The sequence below is a fragment of the Panthera pardus genome, unplaced genomic scaffold (assembly GCF_024362965.1).
Source record: "Panthera pardus isolate Hobbes unplaced genomic scaffold, ASM2436296v1 HiC_scaffold_27, whole genome shotgun sequence".
Taxonomy (NCBI): Eukaryota; Metazoa; Chordata; class Mammalia; order Carnivora; family Felidae; genus Panthera; species Panthera pardus.
In genome coordinates, this window is record NW_026526843.1 from 97287714 (window position 1) to 97312686 (window position 24973).

At 37.3% G+C, this 24973-nt stretch overlaps 1 protein-coding gene across 18 annotated transcripts in view; it reads left to right on the top strand.

Moving 5' to 3' along the window:
- The window catches only part of DMD (dystrophin), a 2111713-nt gene that overhangs the window by 864898 nt on the left and 1221842 nt on the right, over window positions 1-24973 (top strand). For 16 of the 18 annotated variants that reach the window (XM_053892047.1, XM_053892050.1, XM_053892044.1 and 13 more), the window contains one exon: window positions 11468-11629. In XM_053892047.1, coding sequence (XP_053748022.1) covers window positions 11468-11629 — 162 coding nt within the window. Of the gene's footprint in view, window positions 1-11160; window positions 11363-11467; window positions 11630-24973 lie in introns of those variants that run through there. The other 2 variants (XM_019419708.2, XM_019419709.2) reach the window with 2 other exon arrangements.

Consider the following 24973-nt stretch of genomic DNA (forward strand, 5'->3'; position numbering starts at 1 on the left):
GGCTTCCTGAGATAATAGAAGCAATTGCCAGAAATCAGCTAAGTTTCTCTCAGTGGCTACATTCCTACTTGTGTTTCTCATCTCTACTTACTGCTTCATTCGACAACTTGATTATACTCCCAAGATTTGGATTTTTTTTCTCTTCGGTAGATTCCATGAGTTACGTAGACATGTATTCTCAGTCCTGATTCAGTTTATCCCTAGACTCTGATTCTGTCACGCCATTCTGTACCAGAGCACTATTCTCTGACATTTTAGTTAGTTACAATATCAATAAATTATTAATTGCCTAAAGTTTCGACTTTCATATTGTGAGCACATGTGTAATCGGGGAGTTACCTTTGCCATTACACCAGAGAAGCTTTGCTGACCAGGATGGCCTCTGAAGTTACCTTGAAAAGGCCAGGATAAGATGAACTCTGTAGATTCCTTCTAGATTTACTGTATTATAGTTCCAGCACTTTCTTTCTGAAGCTGAAGTAATGCATTGGTTTGCTCCTGCCAGCGTGGAAGACCAATTTCATTTGTCTACCCATGAAGATGAATGGATGCAGCAAAAATCCAGAAATGTCTTAGATATATTACTGTACAGCTCATTGACCATTCTATCAATGCTTTACTTGAAAGTGATGGCTATCCGATGTCAACTTCCTGATAAAGTGATTCCCAAACATTGCTTTCAAGTGTGCTTCCTTCAGAGGTCACAGAAGCACTCCAGTGACCTACAGAGACCTGAAACAGATGAAATTCCAACTAACCATGACCCCGGTGGTTTCAACGTTTATAATCTTTTCCTGTAAAGGAAATTATAGAGAGCTCATTGCACATGGTTTGAGGATTTTTCTGCCCAGTAGTTTTAAACCAAGTGATATTAAAAAATATAAATCTTGAAGATACTTGTAAATAATGTAATATTCTTTTATATTTAAAGAAAATGTATACAAACACTTGTGCACATCTAACTAATTATTTAGAGCCCGAATCCGTATCATGTATGCTAACAAGCTTGCCACAAAAACTAATTGTGCCAGAACTCCCCATAAGAGTTAAATCTAAAGTGGCTTAAAGCAACATAGTTTTTTATTTGTTTGATCTTCCTTGTCCAAGGAACAGTGTGTGGAACCTCCTTTCTTTAGGAAAAAGTATGACAGACTAATTTGAAAACAAACGAGCAAAAAAGGCAACAAAGAGAAGCTTTTGAAGGTTGCTGAGACAGTGAGTAGTTGAAAATTGTCCGTTCTGCTGTACATTATTTTCTTTCCCCTCTGCTTTTCTTTTAATCTCTATTTAATTCCCTTTGGAAAATACTAGTTGGATTCTTCTTGAAAAGCCTTTCCTTAGCCTGCTGAAAGCACACTGAACCATCTAGGAATGTTGTATGCAACTCTGGGAGGATCTACTATTTTCCTTCCACCCTACAAAGTCATGAAAAATGAGATGTTTATTTCTCATCAACCCTAAAGAGGTCCGAGTCTACAGCGAGGCCCAGGGTGTGCCTCAAATTTTAGCTTTTATAAGGATGCCCTCCTGCTAGCTCTGAACAACTAAAAGTTAAGAGAACGTGTTTGTGAGACAAACAGAAGGTGCCTCGTGGTCCTTAAATAATTCCTGACCTTTTCCTGCCATGCCTCCTTAATGACCGTCAAATTGTCCTTCAGAAACTTTAATTGGCTGTTCACTGAAATTGTCCATCAGTAGGCGAAGCATTGCATTTGATAGCATCAGTAGTCCACACTTGGGACATTGGTAGATACTGTATAAAACAAGGCATCACTCTATGTTTATAAGCCTTTTTTGTTCAATATATGAAGTTTATTGTCAAATTGGTTTCCATACAACACCCAGTGCTCATCCCAAAAGGTGCCCTCCTCAATACCCATCACCCACCATCCCCTCCCTCCCACCCCCCATCAACCCTCAGTTTGTTCTCAGTTTTTAAGAGTCTCTTCTTTATAAGCCTTCTAATCATGCCATGCTCCCATATTTCTCAGTGTTTCGAAGACTGTTCATAGGTCCTTCATGATCTATCTCTTCATGCCTTCCATAAACCATTTCCTACCTTTCCCAAGATCACATTCTAGCTGTTCCTCATATCCATCTTTTTCCTCTGCCTCTACTTCAGTTTATCAAGTGTTGAGTTCATTGACTATCACAGCAGTTTTCTGTATAGTTTGAACCAGGTAGGACAGAAACATGAAATATTTTGCTTCAAGCTGATGATTGTTTCATCTTTCTTACTGACATCTTGAATAGATCCTATTGCTTTCCCGTTTCTGTGAAATTAAAAAGTTAAAGCCAGTTTCGTTCAGCTTAAAATTTCAATCTCATATTCAGTTTAATGTTCTTCTGCTGTTCCATTTCAAGCTTAAACCCTGGCCTAAGTGATGTGCAGTACAAGGGGAGAGTGATCAGGTTCCTCTCTACATCACCATCACTTTTCCTTACCCTATCTGTGTCCCATTTTTCTCCACTGGCAGAAAGAAAAGTGGTGAAATTCTCCTGGTAGCTAGCGTTTTTGTGGTGTTTTGTATTTTATATAGCAAGGACACAAGCACTGACTTTTTTGGGGTACAAGTGTAGGTTCTTTAAGAGGTCTTATAATAGTTCCTGCATCTTCCCAATTCTTTGATGAGAAAAACACGCTTAGTGAAAATATCTTCAAGCCTCTTCATTGTGGAGTACTCTTGCTCCTGAAGCATTGTTTCTGCTAGACCACTCAAATATGACTGCCTTTTTCCATCCCTACTTGATCTATGGAGACTTTTGTTTTGCCATACCAGGGTTTAGGAAGCACAGCTGCCTCCGCTCCTCAGTATACCATCATTTCTAATTTATTTTCCTTTATACCTACTTAGGCATAGAAAGCAAATAAAGCATTTAGCTGCATGAGTCGAGTCCAGGTTTGTAATTAGATGCCATCCCAATTTACTCTGGACCCCCAGACTCTATGGGTAATAGACCTGGAGCTTCCTTAACTTGCTTAGGGTAGAGAGGTTGAAGTACCACTTTTTATTCTTCTTTGAGGAGTTGACCAATGATGTCATCACACTGTCTCCCTTGGCCATGGATTCAGGCTACGATTCTCTTCAAAATCTACCTGGAGTGTTGGCGTAATGAGCTTGGTGGAGTAACGAAAGAAGAGCCAGCTTTCCTACCTCTCATGTAAAGTTTTCTGAGATAAAACTTGTTATCTCGATCTCTTAGAGAGGAATTTAGGACTCACTGTTTTCAGTTCAAGACTGTAGCTAAAATTCCAAGATAAGAGAGTCTATTGCATTCATGACCATAATGATGGAGCTTCAGAGTAGCTCATAAGTTGCATAAGAGTTAGGAGGAAACAGCTAATGGAAATGGGTGAAGGGGCAAGGGCGATACAGGCTTCAAGTTATGGAATAAGTAAGTCCTGGCAATAAAAGATACAGAATAGGCACTATAGTCACTGGTATTTAATAGCATTGCGTGGTGACAGATGGCAGCTACACTTGTCAAATCACTGTGCTGTATGCCTGAAACTAACGTAACATTGTGTGTCAACTGTAGTTCACTAAAAAGTGCTCTCCAACCCACCAAAAACAATTCAGTCAAACTGAGTACTTTTATGATTTGGTATTTGAGCAAATTACAACCACTCTATTGGTAACAAAGAAACGAAAAGGAAGTAGTTGCATTAATTTACTGGTGTGCTGAACGTGAGACTCCAGAAAATAGAACTTTTTGGTCAAGGACAGTCTGTGTGAAGTCAGGTGAGGTTGTTAAATAATGCAGATCAGTGGCCTCTCTTTGGTCTCCACATTAATTTCTGAAGAGCCGTGGGAGTAGGACTTGTTTTTAGCACATCTCTTTCAGGACTCCCACCTTCTAGCCACTGTCCATGAGAAAAATACTTAAGTCGTTGTTCTGTTTTGTGCAAGGTAGTGGCATTCAAAGTGAGGCAGTTGATGTTCTCCCCCAAGCAGAAGCTTCAAGAATTAGCGGTTGCTTTATTTGCATCAAAATTTGAGAAATAGTTTTCTTTAGTTCATGTACTACTAAAATAACTCAAAGAAATGAGGCCTAATTGAAGAATGGCTATCATATTTCATTACTTAGGGAAAAGAAAATAAAACAATGATGGAAGTGAAAACATTTTATATGTGTGGTTCTAAATGACAAATACTTAGAAACAATAAATCATTGTGTTTTTTTTACTACAAGATGATCATAAACCATATTGGTTTTTTTTAATAAACCATCTGACATGTCTTCTTTCCCTTTTCTTAGAAATTCTAATGAATACAATTTAAAGAATCCCTAGGTAATTTGTCTGCACAAAGAGCCTGAATGTTTTTTCCCCATAAATTAGAGCAGAATGGGCAAAGGATCTGCAATTCTCGAGAAAATCCACAGTCCAGACTTCTGAAAAGCCAAGTGCATCTCAATATCCCAGCCCACTAAAAAGAATCCCGTTTTTTTGGCATAGGGCCAATGAAAGGGCAAATTTTACATTGTTAAGCCAGGATCTACCGTATACTTTATGAAGAAAAAACTGAGAGCTGCTTTTGCCTGGCACATAGTAAGGAACCAAGGAATATTTATTACATAATTGGATAAAAAAAAAGGTTTGTGCAAGATGCTAAGATATCAAAGTGCATCTTTTGCACAGTCATGTTTTCCTTTCCTCAAGACTTATATCACTCTTGTACCCCTCCACAAGGGGTCCCACAACAAACGGCTTCCTCATGAAAACCTCCTCTGCCCAGTAGGTCCCCCACAATCATACCCAGGCATCAAAAATTATTCCCCAGTTTTCTGCCAAAAAAAAAAACAAAAACAAAAACAAAAGCAAATCAGGTAAAACAATAACACACTCATAAAAGAAGAAACAAAATAATGACAAAATCTCTCCCCTTCCCAAACCCATATCCCACAGATCCTGAAAGGAAATTATTTTTGTGGCCTCAAACTAACTCATGCTACAAAATGAATTAAATTTCTTGGGAATTTCTCTTCTAGCAACTTTTTTTGTAATCCATACATATATTTTTTTTAAATTGGTGGAGTATGCAACCAAGAGAATTGCATCAGTATAGGATAGGGAATTTTGGACAAAAACACTTTTCCGGCACTTTTTAATTCCTATCATGTAGATTGTTTTTCTTGTTTCTTTTTTTGGCTAAAAAATGTTTCATCCTTGCATTCTCCTAGATTTTTTTCTCATTTGGTTGTTATCTCCTATCGTGAGAAACTATCTGTAAAATTCACTTCTGCAACATATTATGTGCTTAATAAGCATTTGCTGCTGGCTAGAAAGCTTAACTATAAGGGAAATAAATCTTTATAATTTTCTCAGAAGTTCTTATTTTAATAGGAAAAACACCCATATTCGTAACTTATTTGCAGTCAAGTCAACTTATTTGCAGCTGCAAGTGACTTGCAGTCAAGTCTGTTATTTACTAAACGAAATAAAAATTGCTGTGTTGTATAGCAACTTTAATAAGTATATCAGGACATATAGTTCCTTAAATGAGTGATGATTTGTAGAAAGCTATTGGGATAACGTGTGTAATGTGTTTCACTATATTTAAGCCTGCATTCATATTTTAAATACCTTTCTTTATTTTGGTTCAAATTTCCACTTTTTATTGCACTTGAGAAATTTATTCTTCCAGAATGAAAAATTCATTTCTCCAATTTCTTAGCCATGTCATTCTCTGATTTAAGTGTTTGTAGTATTGAAGCACAAAGGTTATTACTTAAAACAGAATAGGAACGTAAAAAACAATTCACTGTGGAGACAACTTTCCTTTGCCAACAAAAATTAGTCAGCTTTTGATTTTATACTCCAGAAAACTTTGAAGAAATAATAATAATATATTTTCATGTATATTGATTAGTTTAAATAAGTTTTCCTTGGATTTTTCTGAAAACCAAAAGAAAATTTTGTTATGTTTTTTTCTTCGGTACCTAACCATCATTATGATTCACTTTTGTACTTTTATATTTTTGCCGTTGATTTCCAACCTTTCGGTGTGTTTCTAACTCTCCTCATACTTGCTACTTGTGTTCATCTATACGATTCCTCTTACTGCTGAGAGGATTAGCTGAAGACATGATACAACATTTTAAAACAGTAGTTGAGCCATATTCTGGACCAGCAACAAAAAAATGATTATGGTTCAGATCTTCCTACCAGCTCCAATCAGTAAGACAGCACAGATCGAGTGGCCGGAGGGTCCTAGACAATCCACAGGCCTGGCATCCCATCAGGGTTTGACCAACAAGATGTTTAGAAATAGAAGGCAGCTTATGCCATGATTAGTTCAAAGAATTCTATAAGCTTAGATTGACATCAGGTCTTTTCTCTCTCTCAGAAAATCAAAGAATCCATGTAAATCAGTCTCTCTTACTGACTGCCGGGCCAGGCAAACAACCAACCTACCTAAGGTCAACACTTCTGCTATCATCTCTTAGGTCATTTTATTTCTTTCAATCCATAGAATCTCCTGACTAGAAGAGGTTAGATTTCTAAATATAATTTTGGGGCTAGACATGTTGTTTAACATTATGCTGTATTATATCCTATTATCTTAAAGCACAGGACAGTAGGTTGTTTTTGCCTTCAGACGGATAAAGGATGAGACTTAAACAATGCCTGAGTAGGCAGTTACTGTGTGCTGTGATTGGAAGCTTTCTCCAGCCACCTGTCACAGTGGTGAAACTTTATCATTAGGGATCCATTTCTCTGCAGAAAGCCTGGCTAGGCTACAGACATTCTCTTGTACAATACAGACAGTTCTGATTATAGCCATGAGCACTGTTAACTGAATTTTGATTTGATGTAACTTCTAGTTGAAGTTTTGACTAAAGAAAGGGGAAACAATATTTGAATTAGACTACAGGGCAAGAGCTTGGTCACTGATTTGGATGAAGTATTTTAATAGAAGTAGATTAAAGTTTTCTTTAAATAATGGTGTATTCTGATACTTTTAATTCCAACACACACACACACACACACACACACACACACACCAAAACAAAACAAAACAAAACAAAACAAAACAAAACAAAACAACAAAACTGGAAGAACTTTGCTACAGACAACATTTCTGTCTGGTGGCGACCTGTTCCCCAATTTCTTTTGTAAATCCATTTTTCAACTATTTGAACTCTTCTCTGTTTTCCCTATCAAAAAGCTTTGTTACACCATCCATTCAGTCATGAACAAAAGTATTCGTCTTTTTTTAGGAACTGGTATTGAGCAATGAACAAGGCACCCACAGTCTCTAATCGCATTGGTACTTAAAGTCTGAAGTAGAGGCAAAAAAAATTAATGGGAAATTACAATGTTGTGTGATACATGCTGAGCCAGCAATACAGAGTATAACGGAGAGCATAGGGTGTCAGGGACAGCCACCTGGTGGGGGAGATGTCCACATTTCCAAGGTAATAGTTAAAGGATAAAGGTGAATTAGCCAATAAAAAGAAGTTAGGGTGGAGTTGTTTGAGGAAAGAAGAGTAGTATGTTTAGGGCCAAGTATCAAGAGGGACACCGTGCATGTTCAGGAATGAAAAGTAAAATTTCTCTGTAGCTTGAGCAAGAAGTAGAAGACACCAGCAGGGACTATGAAGGAACTTTAAAGCCGTATTAAGGAGTATTGCATTGATCCTCAGGAAAATGATTACTCACTAGGGGATTTTAAGCAGAGAACCATGATTGCATTTTAGAAAGAACACACCATAGGTACATTGCAGATGGGTAATGATAGGATAGGATACCAGCGAAAAGCATGTACTGTTTTTGAGGCAAGAGGTGATAATGACCTCAACTAGAGTAATGACAGTGGTGTTGGGGTGGGGCAGGGGGTGGAAGAAAAGGATGGAATCAGAAAGTGTTAAGAGGTAGAAGAAAGGTTCGGGAATTGATTGATTAAACACAAAACGGTGAACGGCATGATAAAAGAAGAGGGAATATTCAGAATTAAGCCTAATAAAGGCAATGAATAATTGTAAGTCACTGAAATAGGGAAAAAAGTACAGAGGGAGAGCAAAAACAAGTTGGAGAGGTGAGAAGTAGGTGAGAAGGGGACGCAGAAGATGCCGATATTTGGTCCTGCTGCTGTTTTGGTTGCTGTGGGATGTCCACGTAGAGATGTCAGGTAGGGTATCGCATATGCACATGCGGAGATCGAGGGAGAGATCTGGACTGGAGACATAGTGTTGAGAGATGGGAGCGTTAAGAGGGCTCAGTGCAACTAAAGCTGTGGGTGGAATGAGAAAAAAGGAAAGCCAGGGACAAAATCCTGAAGATTTCCTGTACCGATAGAAATACTGACAATGTCTTCCCACTCCTGCTGCAGTGCAAGACCTTGGTCCAGACCTCTTAGCCTTATTCACAGTTGAGTAACAATGTGTTCCCAGTTGGCCTCCTTAAAGAATAATGGTATCTCTAATACATTTTAAGCTTCAGAGCCAATGTATGTATTCTTTTTTCCTTTACATATTTTTTTTGAAGTATAGTTGACACACAATGTTACATTAGTTTCAGGTGTACAGGGTAGTGATTTGACAAGTCTATATATTAGGCTGTATTCATCAGAAGCAGGGACATTTTTTTATTTATTTATTTTTTTTATTTTTATTTATTTATTTATTTATTTTTTTTATTTTTTAATATATGAAATTTACTGTCAAATTGGTTTCCATACAACACCCAGTGCTCATCCCAAAAGGTGCCCTCCTCAATACCCATCACCCACCCTGCCCTCCCTCCCACCCCCCATCAACCCTCAGTTTGTTCTCAGTTTTTAACAGTCTCTTATGCTTTGGCTCTCTCCCACTCTAACCTCTTTTTTTTTTTTTTCCTTCCCCTCCCCCATGGGTTTCTGTTATGTTTCTCAGGATCCACATAAGAGTGAAACCATATGGTATCTGTCTTTCTCTGTATGGCTTATTTCACTTAGCATCACACTCTCCAGTTCCATCCATGTTGCTACAAAAGGCCATATTTCATTTTTTCTCATTGCCACGTAGTATTCCATTGTGTATATAAACCACAATTTCTTTATCCATTCATCAGTTGATGGACATTTAGGCTCTTTCCATAATTTGGCTATTGTTGAGAGTGCCGCTATAAACATTGGGGTACAGGTGCCCCTATGCATCAGTACTCCTGTATCCCTTGGATAAATTCCTAGCAGTGCTATTGCTGGGTCATAGGGTAGGTCTATTTTTAATTTTCTGAGGAACCTCCACACTGCTTTCCAGAGCGGCTGCACCAATTTGCATTCCCACCAACAGTGCAAGAGGGTTCCTGTTTCTCCACATCCTCTCCAGCATCTATAGTCTCCTGATTTCTTCATTTTGGCCACTCTGACTGGCGTGAGGTGGTATCTGAGTGTGGTTTTGATTTGTATTTCCCTGATAAGGAGCGACGTTGAACATCTTTTCATGTGCCTGTTGGCCATCCAGATGTCTTCTTTAGAGAAGTGTCTATTCATGTTTTCTGCCCATTTCTTCACTGGGTTATTTGTTTTTCGGGTGTGGAGTTTGATGAGCTCTTTATAGATTTTGGATACTAGCCCTTTGTCCGATGTGTCATTTGCAAATATCTTTTCCCATTCCGTTGGTTGCCTTTTAGTTTTGTTGGTTGTTTCCTTTGCTGTGCAGAAGCTTTTTATCTTCATAAGGTCCCAGTAATTCACTTTTGCTTTTAATTCCCTTGCCTTTGGGGATGTGCCGAGTAAGAGATTGCTACGGCTGAGGTCAGAAAGGTCTTTTCCTGCTTTCTCCTCTAAGGTTTTGATGGTTTCCTGTCTCACATTCAGGTCCTTTATCCATTTTGAGTTTATTTTTGTGAATGGTGTGAGAAAGTGGTCTAGTTTCAACCGTCTGCATGTTGCTGTCCAGTTCTCCCAGCACCATTTGTTAAAGAGACTGTCTTTTTTCCATTGGATGTTCTTTCCTGCTTTGTCAAAGATGAGTTGGCCATACGTTTGTGGGTCTAGTTCTGGGGTTTCTATTCTATTCCATTGGTCTATGTGTCTGTTTTTATGCCAATACCATGCTGTCTTGATGATGACAGCTTTGTAGTAGAGGCTAAAGTCTGGGATTGTGATGCCTCCTGCTTTGGTCTTCTTCTTCAAAATTACTTTGGCTATTCGGGGCCTTTTGTGGTTCCATATGAATTTTAGGATTGCTTGTTCTAGTTTCGAGAAGAATGCTGGTGCAATTTTGATTGGGATTGCATTGAATGTGTAGATAGCTTTGGGTAGTATTGACATTTTGACAATATTTATTCTTCCAATCCATGAGCAGGGAATGTCTTTCCATTTCTTTATATCTTCTTCAATTACCTGCATAAGCTTTCTATAGTTTTCAGCATACAGATCTTTTACATCTTTGGTTAGATTTATTCCTAGGTATTTTATGCTTCTTGGTGCAATTGTGAATGGGATCAGTTTCTTCATTTGTCTTTCTGTTGCTTCATTGTTAGTGTATAAGAATGCAACTGATTTCTGCACATTGATTTTGTATCCAGAAGCAGGGACATTTTTAAAACCCCATTCATGGTGTGTGGGAAGGATAGTTCTCTCGTACCAGGTAATCATGTGTACACATCGTGTTAGAAAGAAAAATACTTGGTATGATGCATAACTTAAGGAATTCTCATTAAATTCCTTGTCCCATTCCTTACTTTTAGAACTCTTCTTTTAAAGGTGAACAGATCCTTGAAGGGAGACTGTGCAATCTAATCTGTTCAGCATTGCTATTTATATTTGGAAAATGTTAAATTATCTTAATCATACCTATAGTAACAATCAAGATTAATTGCGGCTATATTAGGATTACTTATTTGTTCCGCCTCAGCAGTAACACAGATCCAGTTGTGCAAGTTATTTCCATAATCCAAATTGTGAAAAAAAACATGGCGGAAAAAGCCCATGGAAAACGGGTACAAGTCATATTTAAAATAAATCCATAACCAGATGATGATGTGAAATTCTCGTTTTGAAAAGGAGCTGATTCTGAACAGATTGTCTATGTGTCTCGCTGGTGGAAGTGGATTATCCATCTTGAATTGGATTGTGATGACGATGACCCTATTCTAAGTAAACCAAATCTCTTGAACTATATAATGAGATCAGGAGGAACATTCGGTCTGAGAACGACAGATTGCAGTGTCCAAGATGCTTTCACTAATGTTTTTTCCACCCTCTTTCCTTGATGTGCATAATTCTGTGGTTTTGTCCTGCGTATATTCCTGATCCTGTAGTTCTGTGTGCTAATTCCTTTTTTTTTTTTTTTTTTTTCTCATTCTTACTCTTATTTGTGTAAGCAGAGCTGAATGAGTGGCAGGAAGCTGCGGAATCTATCTTACAAAAAGGTGATGGTGGAAGAATCTAGAATCTTCATTAACTTTGCAGCTGGGTTGCAGAAAAACTACCGCGAGTAAAAATTTCACTGATTCATTCTCGCTTATTTTCTTTAGGCTGTGAGGAGGCAAAAGTTGCTTGAACAGAGTATCCAGTCTGCCCAGGAGATCGAAAAATCCTTGCACTTAATTCAGGAGTCCCTCTCATCCATTGACAAGCAGTTGGCAGCTTATATTGCTGACAAAGTGGACGCAGCTCAGATGCCTCAGGAAGCCCAGGCAAGTAGACTGGGAATGAGCTACTGTTATTGGGTGTATTATGTGAACAGGACATTGCTGAATTTCTGAGTTAAAATTTATGCGGCTCATTGTACGGAGGGTTATTTCATTGGCTGATTTGAGTATCTGGAGGCACAGGGAAAAGAGAGCTCTAGGTTAGTACTCTCAGCTTTAGTTTTGAAAATATATGGTGGCAGAATTTAAAACAGAGATACTTAAAAGGTAGGGAAATGTCATACGGAAGTCTGCTGTTTCTCAGTATTTTCAGACTAAAGCTAGAGGGAAGCCTTAGGAATGTAAATTGTAAACAAATTAGTTTTAGTGGTACCACTAAAAACGCAGCCTCAAAAAATGCAGTCTCAAATATTTTATTATCAGCTCATCTCTGTTATCTTGGAATCATAATTTATAGGATCTCTATATTCTCCACTTAATGTATTGCAAGTAGTTAACAGCAAAATGTTTGAGTTATAAATTTGCATTTAATTACTAATAATCATACCGTATACACTCACATGTACTCACACATCCCACTCTGTTCAATCCGAACTGTCCCAAGCCAGATTTTCTAGAATGAGAGTTAAAACAGTATTGGAAATCAATCTAAGATCCCTTTATACTTTATAAATTTAAGCTATACCTCAATTAACTTTTATCGTGGAAAGTATTTTTTAAAAGCTGCAATTCTGTTTTTAAATAACATTTCAACCTATGTAAAGTATGGTAGGTATTATTTATTTCAGTATCTTTGATATTTTCTGATAGTAATGTAGCTACTTTTCAGATCTTAGGTACATATTATGAACCTAACAGCCAAGGATGACTCAGAGAAGTATGTTATGATATGAGGGGCATTAGAAGGTTATATACCCATCCCAAAGGCCCTCTTCGCACTAACTGGTGGAGATGCCCGAGTGTTTTCATCTTAAAATGAATTTTTGGATTAACTCTTGGATTTATAGGTCATGGTTACAGTGCAATTACAGTGCACTGAGTCATAGTTAAATTGGTGTCCAGAGCATCATTGTAGCATGGGACACTTTACCATATTGTCAAACAGTAGCACAGTAGCATGGGACACTTTACCATATTGTCAAATTCTGACCAAAGAAGTCCCTGAGAACACAGGGCAGAGTATAGGTGGTTTCGATAGAGTTACCAAGCCCAGGGCAGAGGGGTTCCTCATTGCAACAGGGGATGAAGAAGATGTGGTTTGGGGGAATCCTGTTGGCAGAATCCTCGTGAGTCACATAGAAAATTTTATAGGCAGGCTTTAGAAAAACGCATGTCAGGATTGACATAAATGACTGAGTTGGGAAGGACTACATGATTATAAACTAAAAGCAGAATAGAATCGATTCTTCTTTTAATTTAGTGTCATAAACTTGGAGGAATGTTTGATTAAAGACTGCTCATAAATTTCTGAGTATAATTAAGGGAAATTTTAACGGTATAAATAATAAATATTAAAAGTGAACATTTGTACTATAAAATATATAGTTTTTTAACGCTTACAGAATGGAAGTATGAGTAACAAATTTGAAACAAGCAATAGCTGTTATTGTTTTAGAAACAAATGGGAGCTTTTAGGAAAAAAAAAAAAAAAACAGCTCGTTTCGTTGAAAAGGCTGTGGATCCTGAGTATTCTAACTTAGATGTAAATCCAGGATTCCATAAACATGAATGTAACATACTAGTTTTTAATACCATAATAGAAAGTGTTTGGTTTTCTCCACTAAAAGAGCTGTAGTAAAAATGTTTTTAATTATCACAGTTTGAAGTACTTGGAAATAACAGCACACATGTCAACTAAGAAATTTCAAATCTACTTGAGAAAAGGGATTTTAGAGCACTAACAAGCTCAAATCCGTTTTCCATGAATTTCTGGTTGCACGGGCGTTTTCAAGATAATTCTCGACTTTGAATTCCGCCACTGGTAATATATAATATTGGAAAATGCAAGCCTCCTGAAAGCTATTGAAACATTCTTCTCCAAGATATTCTTTTAAGATGACAGCTAGTGAATTGTTTTCTGGAACAGAGTTATCAGGTACTCAGATTTACTTCAAGGATTGCATTTCCTGAAGCTTGATTTGAAACTCTCTTCAAAGAAACAAGTAGAAAGTAAAGAGGTTGTCTGTGAAGTAAAAACATAAGCAGAGTTTGTCAGACAAAGAAGCCACTAAGAATGCCACCAAAATGACATTTTTTTTGAGTGTATATCATGGGGGCTAATTTTAATGGTTTCTATTAATGCAAAACAATTTGTCTCTTTAAATTTTCATCAGACTTCATTGCTAGTTAAAAGATTCCGTCAGGGGTGGGGGGCGCCTGGGTGGCTCAGTCAGTTAAGCATCCGACTTCAGCCCAGGTCATAATCTCGCAGTTCGTGGGTTCGAGCCCTGCATGAGGCTCTGTACTGCCAGGTCAGAGCCTGGATCCTGCTTTGGATTCTGTGTCTCCCTCTCTCTCTCTGCCCTTGCTGGTGCTCTCTCTCTTTCTCTCTCAAAAATAAATAAACATGGAAAAATTAAAAAAAAAATAAAAGATTCAGTGGACTTAGCTTTCCCATTTCAGGAATCAGTACTTGTTTGAGTATATCACTGAGAAGCCAGACAAAAGGAATAGCATTACCGTATTTAGTCATCTTAAATAATGTGCTCTGATTTCCTGTCACACACTGGCCACTTAGATTTGTGGATGTCTGACTCCACCGTGTGGTGCAGTGATAGTTTTGCTATCAAATTTAAATCTGTTCTTCAAGCCTTCTTTTTCTGCCTTTTAAGATTAAGATTCTCAGGTATAACAAATTCCTGGTGTTAAGGACATCCATGCAATGTGTATACTTTGTAACTCTTCATATATACTCTTACTATTTATAAAGGTAGATATAGATCAGAATAGGTCCTTGCATTCCATTTGCATTTGTAACTATAAGGCAGAAATGAGCCCCCCGCCCTGCCTCAGCGTGTTCATTGATCAGTTATCTGCCATGATTATAGAATTGAGCCTTCTGATTCTAAAGCTGATTAAAAATATATCCTGTTTTATTTACTGGCATGAGCTCACATGAGTAAAGCTTAACCATTTAGACAATAAGACTACATACTGCAAGGATATCGGAGCTTACAGTGACCTGAGCATTTCTTTTCAGACAATCACACATAAACACACCAAAATCTTGAATAGTTTGACCACAGCATCAAAGCCCCAATGCCAGGCCATTTCAAGAGAGATCTTTATTCAAGTACAAAATTAAAGTGACACCTTATGGATTCAAATAGAATAAAGCAAATGGGGAGAGCTCTTCTAGATACACAAGTTTATCTTCTAGATACATAAATCAGAAACTTAAAGAACTATTTCAAAAATAGTATGATTAAAATATAAAAACCACGGAGAATTTCCTCAAAACAGCTTTGTAATTTTGCAGAATAAAATCATTAAATTATCTAACTGCAAAGAAACACATACCACGAATATAGTTATTTGCTCCTTAATTTTCCTGCAGAACTTACCAAAACATGGACGTTTAGTTTTAGCACCTAAGATCTGGAAGAAAAATCGAAGTTCCCAGGGGGGGCCCTCGGCCAATCATGTCAGAATTTCTGTGTGGACTCACTCATGAGAATTATTGGAAATTCTCCAGGGTATTTTCACATGTAGCAAAGGTTGAGAACAGCTTTGGAGAGTTCATTCTTGGTAATGGCTGAGTTGCCCCACAGTCTTTTCTTCACATCACATGTCTGAGTACTCACTCCTTGTCGTTCACATGTATGGCATTGTCAGGATTTCAATGGGAGGGAGTTGGGGTGACTTTCTTCAATTTTGATTGTGCCCTTACTCTTTTGGTAATGGGATGAAAGTAGAAAACACAGCTGAGAATTCCTGCAGAAATGAATTAATTCAGACAAATAGAATTTTCAACAAGGATGTTTGAAAATGAATTTGACTTGGTTTTCTTGCTTTCTTATCCGCTCCCCCTAATTCTGCATATGTTAATGTGCCAATTAGCTTGGATGTGCCTCTCAATTATTGTAGGAGCCATGATAGTCCTGTCTAAATAACCACTTTAATATCTGTAATTTGTAAAATTACGAAGACATTTCAGTCAGCATTTTTTTCTTTCCTATTCCAGTAATTTCATTATCTTGATGCTGCAGTACCTGCGAAAAATCCACCATTGGTAGCTGTTGAAATGCTCTATATCGTTGAGTGTTGATGATGTGCACTTGAGAGAGAATATTACGGTATCACTAAGATTACCACAAGAAGCAGTGGGGCTGCTTAGCAGTGCCTGAGTAGAGAGAAAAAAATTTAAAGCAGTTGAGGAAGCAAGTTATCATCAAAGGAGAGGACCTCATAATCACCATAGAAAAGCGCTCCTATATTTCACTTGTCATGATTGGACTTTTGAGTATTCCAGGTTCACTGTAGACCAGATTTCTTCATTCCATCTCTTGTTCTATCCCATCAACAATGTGGCTAAAACTTAGCATCGACAAATACAAAAGAAGGATCTTCTTTTGAGCACTGGGTGTTGTATGGAAACCGATTTGACAATAAATTCAATATTAAAAAAAAACCCGAAAGAATATGTCAAAAGAAAAAAAAAAAAAAGAAAGCTGCGAATTTAAGCTGACTGCATTAGGTGCACATCAAAATAATTCCTAAGTGAGGTTTTCCTGTGTTTACTGAAACTAAATCTTATAACTCAGTTTAAATATGTTTGACCATATTTAAATGTCAGCATCCCAAACTATCAAAATCAATGGCTTAAAAAATAAAGATCTAAGTACGGATTTTGGTCTATCAGATTAAGCTTATGATTTCATTCTAGAATAAAAAAGACTTTTACAATGTAAATAAGCACATTTGAGTGCCAAACGATTCACAACAGTTTAACTCTGCAGCCTACTTCCCTGATTTATGGATTAGACCGTCTAAATCCTCACAGCAGAATTAATTCCGGATTTATGTGATGATGAAGTAATTTAACCATAGAAGAAGAATATGCAGATGTATTACAGACATTTGGGTTCCAATGGTAAACCCCACATAGGCATAGCAGAAATAGTTTCTTTTCACCAAGCAGTAGAAATATGATGGCACACACAACACAATTAATTTCGAACGTGCTCTAACATTGCACTGCTCCCTATGCGTGTTACTGTATAGACCTGATGATTCCCCCATTTAGAATGACTGTTATTATTTTGATATATTTAACAGTGTGGGAAATAATTGCAAGCAAGAGTTGCAGAGGGTGCACCAGATTAGAAAGTTGCTACCTTTGGGGCGCCTAGGTAGCATAGTCAGTTGAGCCTCCGACTTCAGCTCAGGTCATGATCTCACAGTTTGTGAGTTTGAGCCCCGCATCGGGCTGGAGCCTGCTTCAGATTCTGTCTCCCTGTCTCTCTGCCCCTCCCCTACCCATGCTCTGTCTGCCTTTCTCTCTCTCTCTCTCTCTCAAAAAAAAAACAAAACAAAACAAAACAAAAAAAACCCCACTAAAATAAATAAATAAATAAGTAAGTAAATAAATAAATAAATAAATAAAAGAAACGTGCTACCCATCATTGACTGTACTTGGAAAAATTACATGGTATCATGTCCTCAAAGGATGTATAGTGGTAAAGAAATGGACATCTTTCATATTATAAACTCAAAAGTATACATCTTAAGTCTGCAGTTAAATTACAGCATCCTGTTGTGAAAATCTACACATTCTAAACACAAAGGTGAAGGGAGCTGCATCTGGCTATGGTCGCAGTGGAGATTCTTGCAGTACTCAGAATATTTTAAGGCAATTTAGATTCAACCATTTTTTTCTTTTTTTTTTCTTATACAAATAGATATTTATTCCAAAACTAACCTACAGAGAAGTTATAAACCTGAAATGCACACCAAGATAACACTTGGCTTTGTATACACACCCAAGGTTTTATTTTCTTTGTGGCATTTATGACCGTCTGAAACTCCTTGTTTATTTTTTAATTAGTTTCATTGTTGTTTTCCCTGTCAACCTCAATTCACTACCTACCAAAGGTCAGCTTATAAGAGATCAGGACTACCTAGCAGGTCCTCAATAAATATTTGGTGAATTTATTCAATTCCTGAAAGTTGTACCACATTTAGTCACTAAATATGTGCCAGATAAATGTGCCAAGAACTGGTTTTTAAAAAAAAAAAAAAAAGGAGACAAGCCTAAAATGGATTTTGCCATCTTGCCGTAAGATAGCAGAAAAGAAAGATGAAAATCAAAGAATTGGTGACCAGACATGTTTACTATAATCCTCAAGAACCATTTTTAAAATGGGACTTAGTAGGTATCCTCATAACATCTTGTCACAGTGTTTTATAATTCTGCCAAGGTTTGGAACTTTGGAACAGTTTGAAAATATTTTAAGTAGTACTGAATACCATTTTTCACGTGAGAAGGAACGATTAGCGGAAAGTACATAGCCCAGCCTTTCCATGTACTAGTCCAGTCCTTTAAAGGACTGTACCATGTGAATGGCGACTGTTTTCAAAGCATCTGCATTGTGTTATTTTATGATTACAATATTTTAATGAGGTAGATAAGTCAAATATTTAGGTTTAAGGGAATATTTGAACAGGCATGATGATTGATTGAAGCTGGGGATGGGGATGGGGATAAGGAGTTGTTGAAAATGGACACATGGGATCATTTGAGGGAGCTATAGAAATCTTCTACAAATCAAATGGTGGCAGTGGTTTCAAAACTGTAAATTTAAAATATGCTGACTTTTGCATTTGTTGAATTCTGTGGTACATAAACTGTACCTCAATGAAGTTGACTTTACTTATTTTTATTTTTTGGGGCGCCTGGGTGGCTCGGTCGGTTAAGCGACCGACTTCGGCTCAGGTCATGATCTCACGGTCCATGAGTTCGAGCCCCGCATCGGGCTCTGTGCTGACAGCTCAGAGCCTGGAGCCTGTTTCAGATTCTGTGTCTCCCTCTCTCTCTGCCCCTCCCCTGTTCATGCTCTGTCTCTCTCTGTCTCAAAAATAAATATACGTTAAAAAAAAATTTTTTTAACGTATATTTATTTTGAGAGAGAGAGCAGGGGAGGGGCAGAGAGAGAGGGAGGGAGGGAGAATCCCAAGCAGGCTCTGCACGGCCAGGGCTTCGTGCAGGACTCAAACTCATGGACACAAGTGCTTGCAATCATGAAGTGTGACATCATTACCTGAGTCAAAATCAAGAGTTGTACACTTATCCAACTGAGCCACCCTGGCACCCCAATAAAGTTGATTTTAAAAGAGACTGTTTAATAGACAAAATTGCAAATAGCATATTTAAAAAAAAAAAAACAAGTTCAGTTTACTGTCAACTTTCTTTTCAAGTGTATTTATTGATAGAGAGACAGACAGACAGACAGACAGACAGGCAGACAGACGGAGCGGGGTAGTGACACACAGGGAAACAGAGAATTCCCAGCAGGCTCCCATGCTGTCAGCACAGAGCCCAATGAGGGGCTCAAAGGAACAATGAGATCATGACCTGAGCCAAAATCAAGAGTTTGATGTTCAGCTGACTGAGCCACCCCTCAACTTTTTTTAATCCATTGTTTTCATGCATAGTAAAGGATTAAATGTGAGGAATTTTGTGAAGTAACCTGGAATTGACTTAAATGGTGGATATTTATTTATTCTTGATCATCCTTGTGTCCACTATAAGATTTTACATAGTAATATTATGTTTCAGTTGTTCATAGGCAAATACATTTAATGGATGTCATTTCTAAAGCATTTTCACTGAAGCTGGGACTTTAGCTCAGATCTCCTTCCTTTACTTTGATAATTAGTTTTCTATCAGGCAAAGACATATAGCCACTATACTTCCCCAAATTTCTATGTAGTATTTCAGATTTCCCCCAAAGTTTTGTTTCTTCACTTCCCTAATTTGAAAAGTAACCATAATTGCTTGAAAATGTATATTTATAACGGACTGTTCCATTGCCATTGCCATTATTATAACTATGAACAGCATTATTTCTCAGATGTATTGTAAGGAATGATCACTCCACGAGTATTCAAGTTTTGGGTTTTAAAAGGTTCTCACATTTACTTAGAAAAATTTGCATGTTGTTTTTCTCTTCCAGAGATTTATGGTCGACCTTTTATATTTGAAAAGCTTAAGCAAAATTTAACAAACACAGAAACCTGCTTTTCCAGAAATTTGTTACTATGCCACATGACTCCTATGTCAAGCAAAATGTTTTGAACCCATTCAAATGGAGTGTTCTCTTCATACCACTCCTTTCCCCTTCCTATCAGAGTAGTAGGAGAGGGGTGGAAGAAAATGGTTGTCAGCCATTTTCTTAAATTTCCTAACATAGAGCTCCACAAAGTACTTACAATTGAACTAAGTTAATAGCTAAATTTATCTCAGTGATATTAAAATGTTTGCCATTACTGGAGTGCCTGGGTGGCTCAGTTGTTTGAGTGTCCGACTTTGGCTCAGGTCATGAGCTTACGGTTCGTGGGTTCAAGCCCCGTGTCGGGCTCTGTGCTGACAGCTCAGAGCCTGGAGCCTGCTTCAGATTCTGTGTCTCCCTCTCTCTCTGCCCCTCCCTGTCTCTCTCTGTCTCAAAAATAAACATTAAAAAAATAAAATGTTTGCCTATTCTGTTTCTCCCTCTCTCTCTGCCCCTCCCCCACTCATACCCTGTCTCTTTCTGTCTCAAAAATAAACATGAAAAAATAAAAATAAATGTTTGCCATTATGGCATAAGTGTGCACACACACATTAGGTATGTGTGTATATACACAATTACATTTATGTATATATTTAACTTAACAAATATGTATTGAGGGTCCCACCATGCCACGCAGACCTGAAAAGAGCCTCTAATTAAGTTGTTGGAGTGTAACAAGCTCTTTGGCCTGCTGCATATTTCTGAGAAAAGTCAAAACTGCGCCATCTGACAAAATTTATAGGTAACACGCTTTCTAACTCGTCTAATGAATTGACAGGATCTTTTTGCAAGCAGTACTAAAAAGCTGTGTGAATTTCTTCTTTCCTTTGTACTTGACTGAAATACTGTATAGTACAGTCTAAAACTTTTCAAAATAATTTTCCCACTACCATAATTAGTGCACTTTTTCCCTTGCTCCCTACTGTTTTGAAAGTACAACTAATCCAAGCTCTTTTAGTACATTTTTTTTCCTTTAATTTTGTGAGTCTGTATTAGATGTGGCTATTTCCCCTTCTCAAGGGTGCAATTTCGGAATTGTGATTTGTTTTAAAATTACTAATCTAATGGTGTTAACATTTCTCCATTAATCATCTCAACATGACATCTTCTAATCTTTTTCTTTCCAAAATATTTTAGTATTTTCTCTGGGATCATTTTCTTTATTTGACATCACAAAAGCTCCAGTAATCATTTGATAGAAAAATTTCCTTTATTCCATTAAATGCTTTAGACAGCTGCAGCTTAATTTCGCTTGCCATTTTCTGTCATTATTTTGATATATGAGAATGGTCTGATGAGGTAAATCATGGGAAAAAGCCCTGCTCTCTTCTCAGTTAATGGTAAAGTGCTATATTGGAAATGTCTTTAAAGTTTGATTAGTTTTTAGTTGTACAATTTACCCTTTCCCTTCTTTAGTGAAACATTGGTTATTTCTATTTGCATTGTTGTTTTCTACTTTCACTGTATAGGGCTAGTTATAAACATAATGGCACGATTACCACATGTCTGTTTTTGGTAATGGCATGATGTCATAATTTGCTTTATATTACTTCACCTTATGAAAAGGAAAAATCCAGCCATCCTGAAAGTTATTGGCCCGAGAAATCCTATTGGGCCGTACAAGGGTGTTCTAAAACAGTATCCTGATTTGCTACTTCACTTCCTTTTATTTTTGTGGAGAATTACTGAATTTATATAAAGCCAAGCTGATGAATTCACAACATCAGTTTGGTTGTTTTCTTCAGTTTTCATCCATATCCTGGTAGATGTCGATCTTACGTGAAAATAGAACTCAAATTATACAGCTTTTAAATCTTGAGCAGATCTTACACATCTGGGAGCCAAGTATGGAAATCATTTTCCTTGGCATTAAATTTTCCATTTTCAGTGTTTGCTTCTCTAGTATTATTTTTTCATTGTCTGATCATAATGTCAGGGAAGATGATGTAGTATTTGTCTTTTTTATTGGAAGGGAGAGGCAAACCATAAAGCAGTCTCTTAACTGTAGAGAACAAACTGCAGTTTGCCGGAGGGGAGGTGGGTGGGGCGATAGGTTAAATAGGTGCTGGGGATTATGGAGGGCACTTGTGATGAACAGTGGTGTTAGGGAAGTGACGAATCACTGAATTCTACTCCTGATACCAATATTACACTGTAAGTTAACTAGCTGGAATTTATTTATTTATTTGTTTATTTATTAAAAAAAATTTTTTCTTGAGAGGGAGAGAGAGAGAGCGTGAGTGAGGGAGGGACAGAGAGAGGGGGAGACGGAGGATCTGAAGCAGGCTCTGTGCTGACAGCAGAGAGCCCGTTGCGGGGGTTCGAACTTACAAACTGAACGGTGAGATCATGACCCAAGCTGAAGTTGGACCCTTAACCAACTAAGCCACCCAGGTGCCCCGAACTAACTGGAATTCAAATAAAAACTTGAAATATGAAAAAATTAAAAGAAAAGATTGATTGATAGAAAAATAAAAGAGTTTTTAAATAGGACATTGTCCAGTCTGCCTGGAAGTTTCCATAATAAGCTGCTATTTAAACAAATCATGTATCTATTTCGCAGTAACCTTGCCCTAAAGTGGTAAGCAGTTTTTAATTACGTGGTTCCAGAATACTAATCTGATGAGGTTAAATAAAGGAGGTACTGAATGATATCCAAAGTACAAATAAAAATGAATTACCGCTTGAAAGTAAGAATTTACTTTCTTAATTTGGATTTAATTTGTAAAGGTGCTAGCTCACTACATAAAAGTGTGATGCATGTTATGCCATCTTCCCTAAGCAGAATTGATTGGAAATATATATCCATTCTTATCTTATAATTTTAGTAATGAATTGAATTGTTGTTATTGGATATATTCACTAAATATATTAGGTAGCTTTCCCCAAAGCTACTTGTGTGATACTGTCTGACAACAAAAGCAAAAGGATAATTTCAGGATAATTTCAGCAAAGAACTGTATTCCTTATGGTACCGCAGTGTTTGTTAATATACGAAATATTCTGAGATATTCTGTGGTACAGACAAATGTTTATCCTTAATTTCCAAAACATATTTACTCACTGGGGTTTTTTCATGCATTACCCACTTAATCGATAAAGAAATGTTGATCTCGCATCCTATTAGAACAATACTTATAGATGGGAGAATTTTTCTAGAAAGAATTTTACCTATAAATTATAATAAAATCTCAGTTTCTCAGTTTTAATGATTTTAATGGTGGTGATCTTTCTAAGAATACAGAAATTCAGCTTCTCAACTCTCTAAAAGCTTGTCATAAATATGAATATTCCAAAAATCTGTGTAATGCTTTGCCTTGGGTTCTCAATTGTCAAACTTTGCTGACATGTTACTTGTTCCTTCACATACCCTGGTGACAAATAAAGCTTACCTTTTGGGTTGTGTTTCTGTAAGTCACTGTTGTTCCTATAGTTTATGAGTCCTGACAACAGTGTGGCTTATTTGGGAAAATGTGGAATTTATCAGCAGAAGATCTGTGTCTTAGTGATCACTTACATTATCTTGGCTTTGTTTTGTAATGCCAGGCTGACTAGAGGCAGCTTTGAGGGGGGCAGTATTTCAGAAAAAAATATATACTAATTAGAAATAGAAAATTATTGGTGAGTTATAGAAGGGCCTTTTGTAAAGGAGGGCCCCTGCAACTTAAGGTTCAGTAGCTTCACACGAATTCCTCCTTTCCAAAGTAATTATTGCTCTACCCACGTCTAGTTTTTCCTTCCATGAAATGAAGTACATACACTCTGCATATTCCAAACACAGTCTTTGCTAGCATCATTAGCATAGCCTGAAATGAGATCCCGTATTCTTATTCTCTACCACTCCAAAACCCCTTCGCAGCCATGTGCAATTTAAATTATGCCAATGTCTTAAAATTTTACCGGATCCTTTAGTAAAAAGAAGAATTGCCCCTTCTCTTTTATCACATAGTGTGAGGGCTTTTTTTTTAAACATATTCCTTGTATGTCTGCTTTGTAATTTACTTGTATCTCTGTGTTCTGTCTTCCTAGAACATAAAATCCTTAAGAATAGAGACATTAGTTTTGTTCTCACTCTGTGGAATTGACTAGATGTAGTACTTGTTTCTTGAATTGAATTCATAAACTAAATGCCATTAATGAGGTGAGTGCACACAGGAGATGAAATATCTGTCTGGTCTGACAAATGTCCATGTGGATGACACATTTATTTTTGAATCATAATTGAAGAGGAAGGCTAGTTGTTTAAAGGACACCGTCTGCTACTTCCTAGGTATGTTACCTTGCACAAGTCAGCGTTTCTACTCTCATTTGTCAATGAGGGTGACGCGTACTTATATCTTAGTTTGATTAGGTGATTAAGTGAATGTATGTGAACTGTTGGTACAGAAGCTCACAGGTAGCTGCTTTTGTGGTGATGATGATGATTTCCTTCAGTGCTCTTCTCTTACCCCTCTAGTTTAAAAGGTTAGGGGAATATGTGTATAATTCATTTTTTCCTCACTATATATACCTTGAGGGCTGAACAAATGGAAGAGTTTAAAAAATGTGGATAGATGGTGTTGCAGATGTATAATTTGGGTCCTCTGCTCTCTTTGAGTATCTTCTTTTTTTCTCCTCGGTTGCCATTCCCAGTTTGCACAATGGCTTTGCAACTTCCCTCACTTTCCTTTAGACTTCTCCTCCACCCATTCTCTCCCTTCCTCCCTGGACACCAAAAGAAGCCCTTCTTCATAAGTAAATGATACGTAATGACACATTTGTGAGTGACTATTTGCAAAAACTTGAACAGGTGTTTTTACATGCATTATAACATCTGATCTTGTCACTAAAACCAATGTCGTTGTCTGCTGCAAACAGAGTTTTCCCAGGACTACTGATAATGCTTCTTTACTGGCTTATTATCATCATCTTCAGCTTATAGATGAGAAAATTAAGCCTCAGGGAGGTTTAGTACTTAGTGGCGAATCAGAGCCCTGAAATTTAAATCCAGACTTCTTACTCTATTCTGTTCTGATTTCCAGAGAGCATCAAGTAAGAAGTCCTTTCTGCCCTTCTACATCCAAAATGATCTTTATGTCTTACCTTTGAAATCTGAAAAAGTGGCACCACCTCTTTCTGT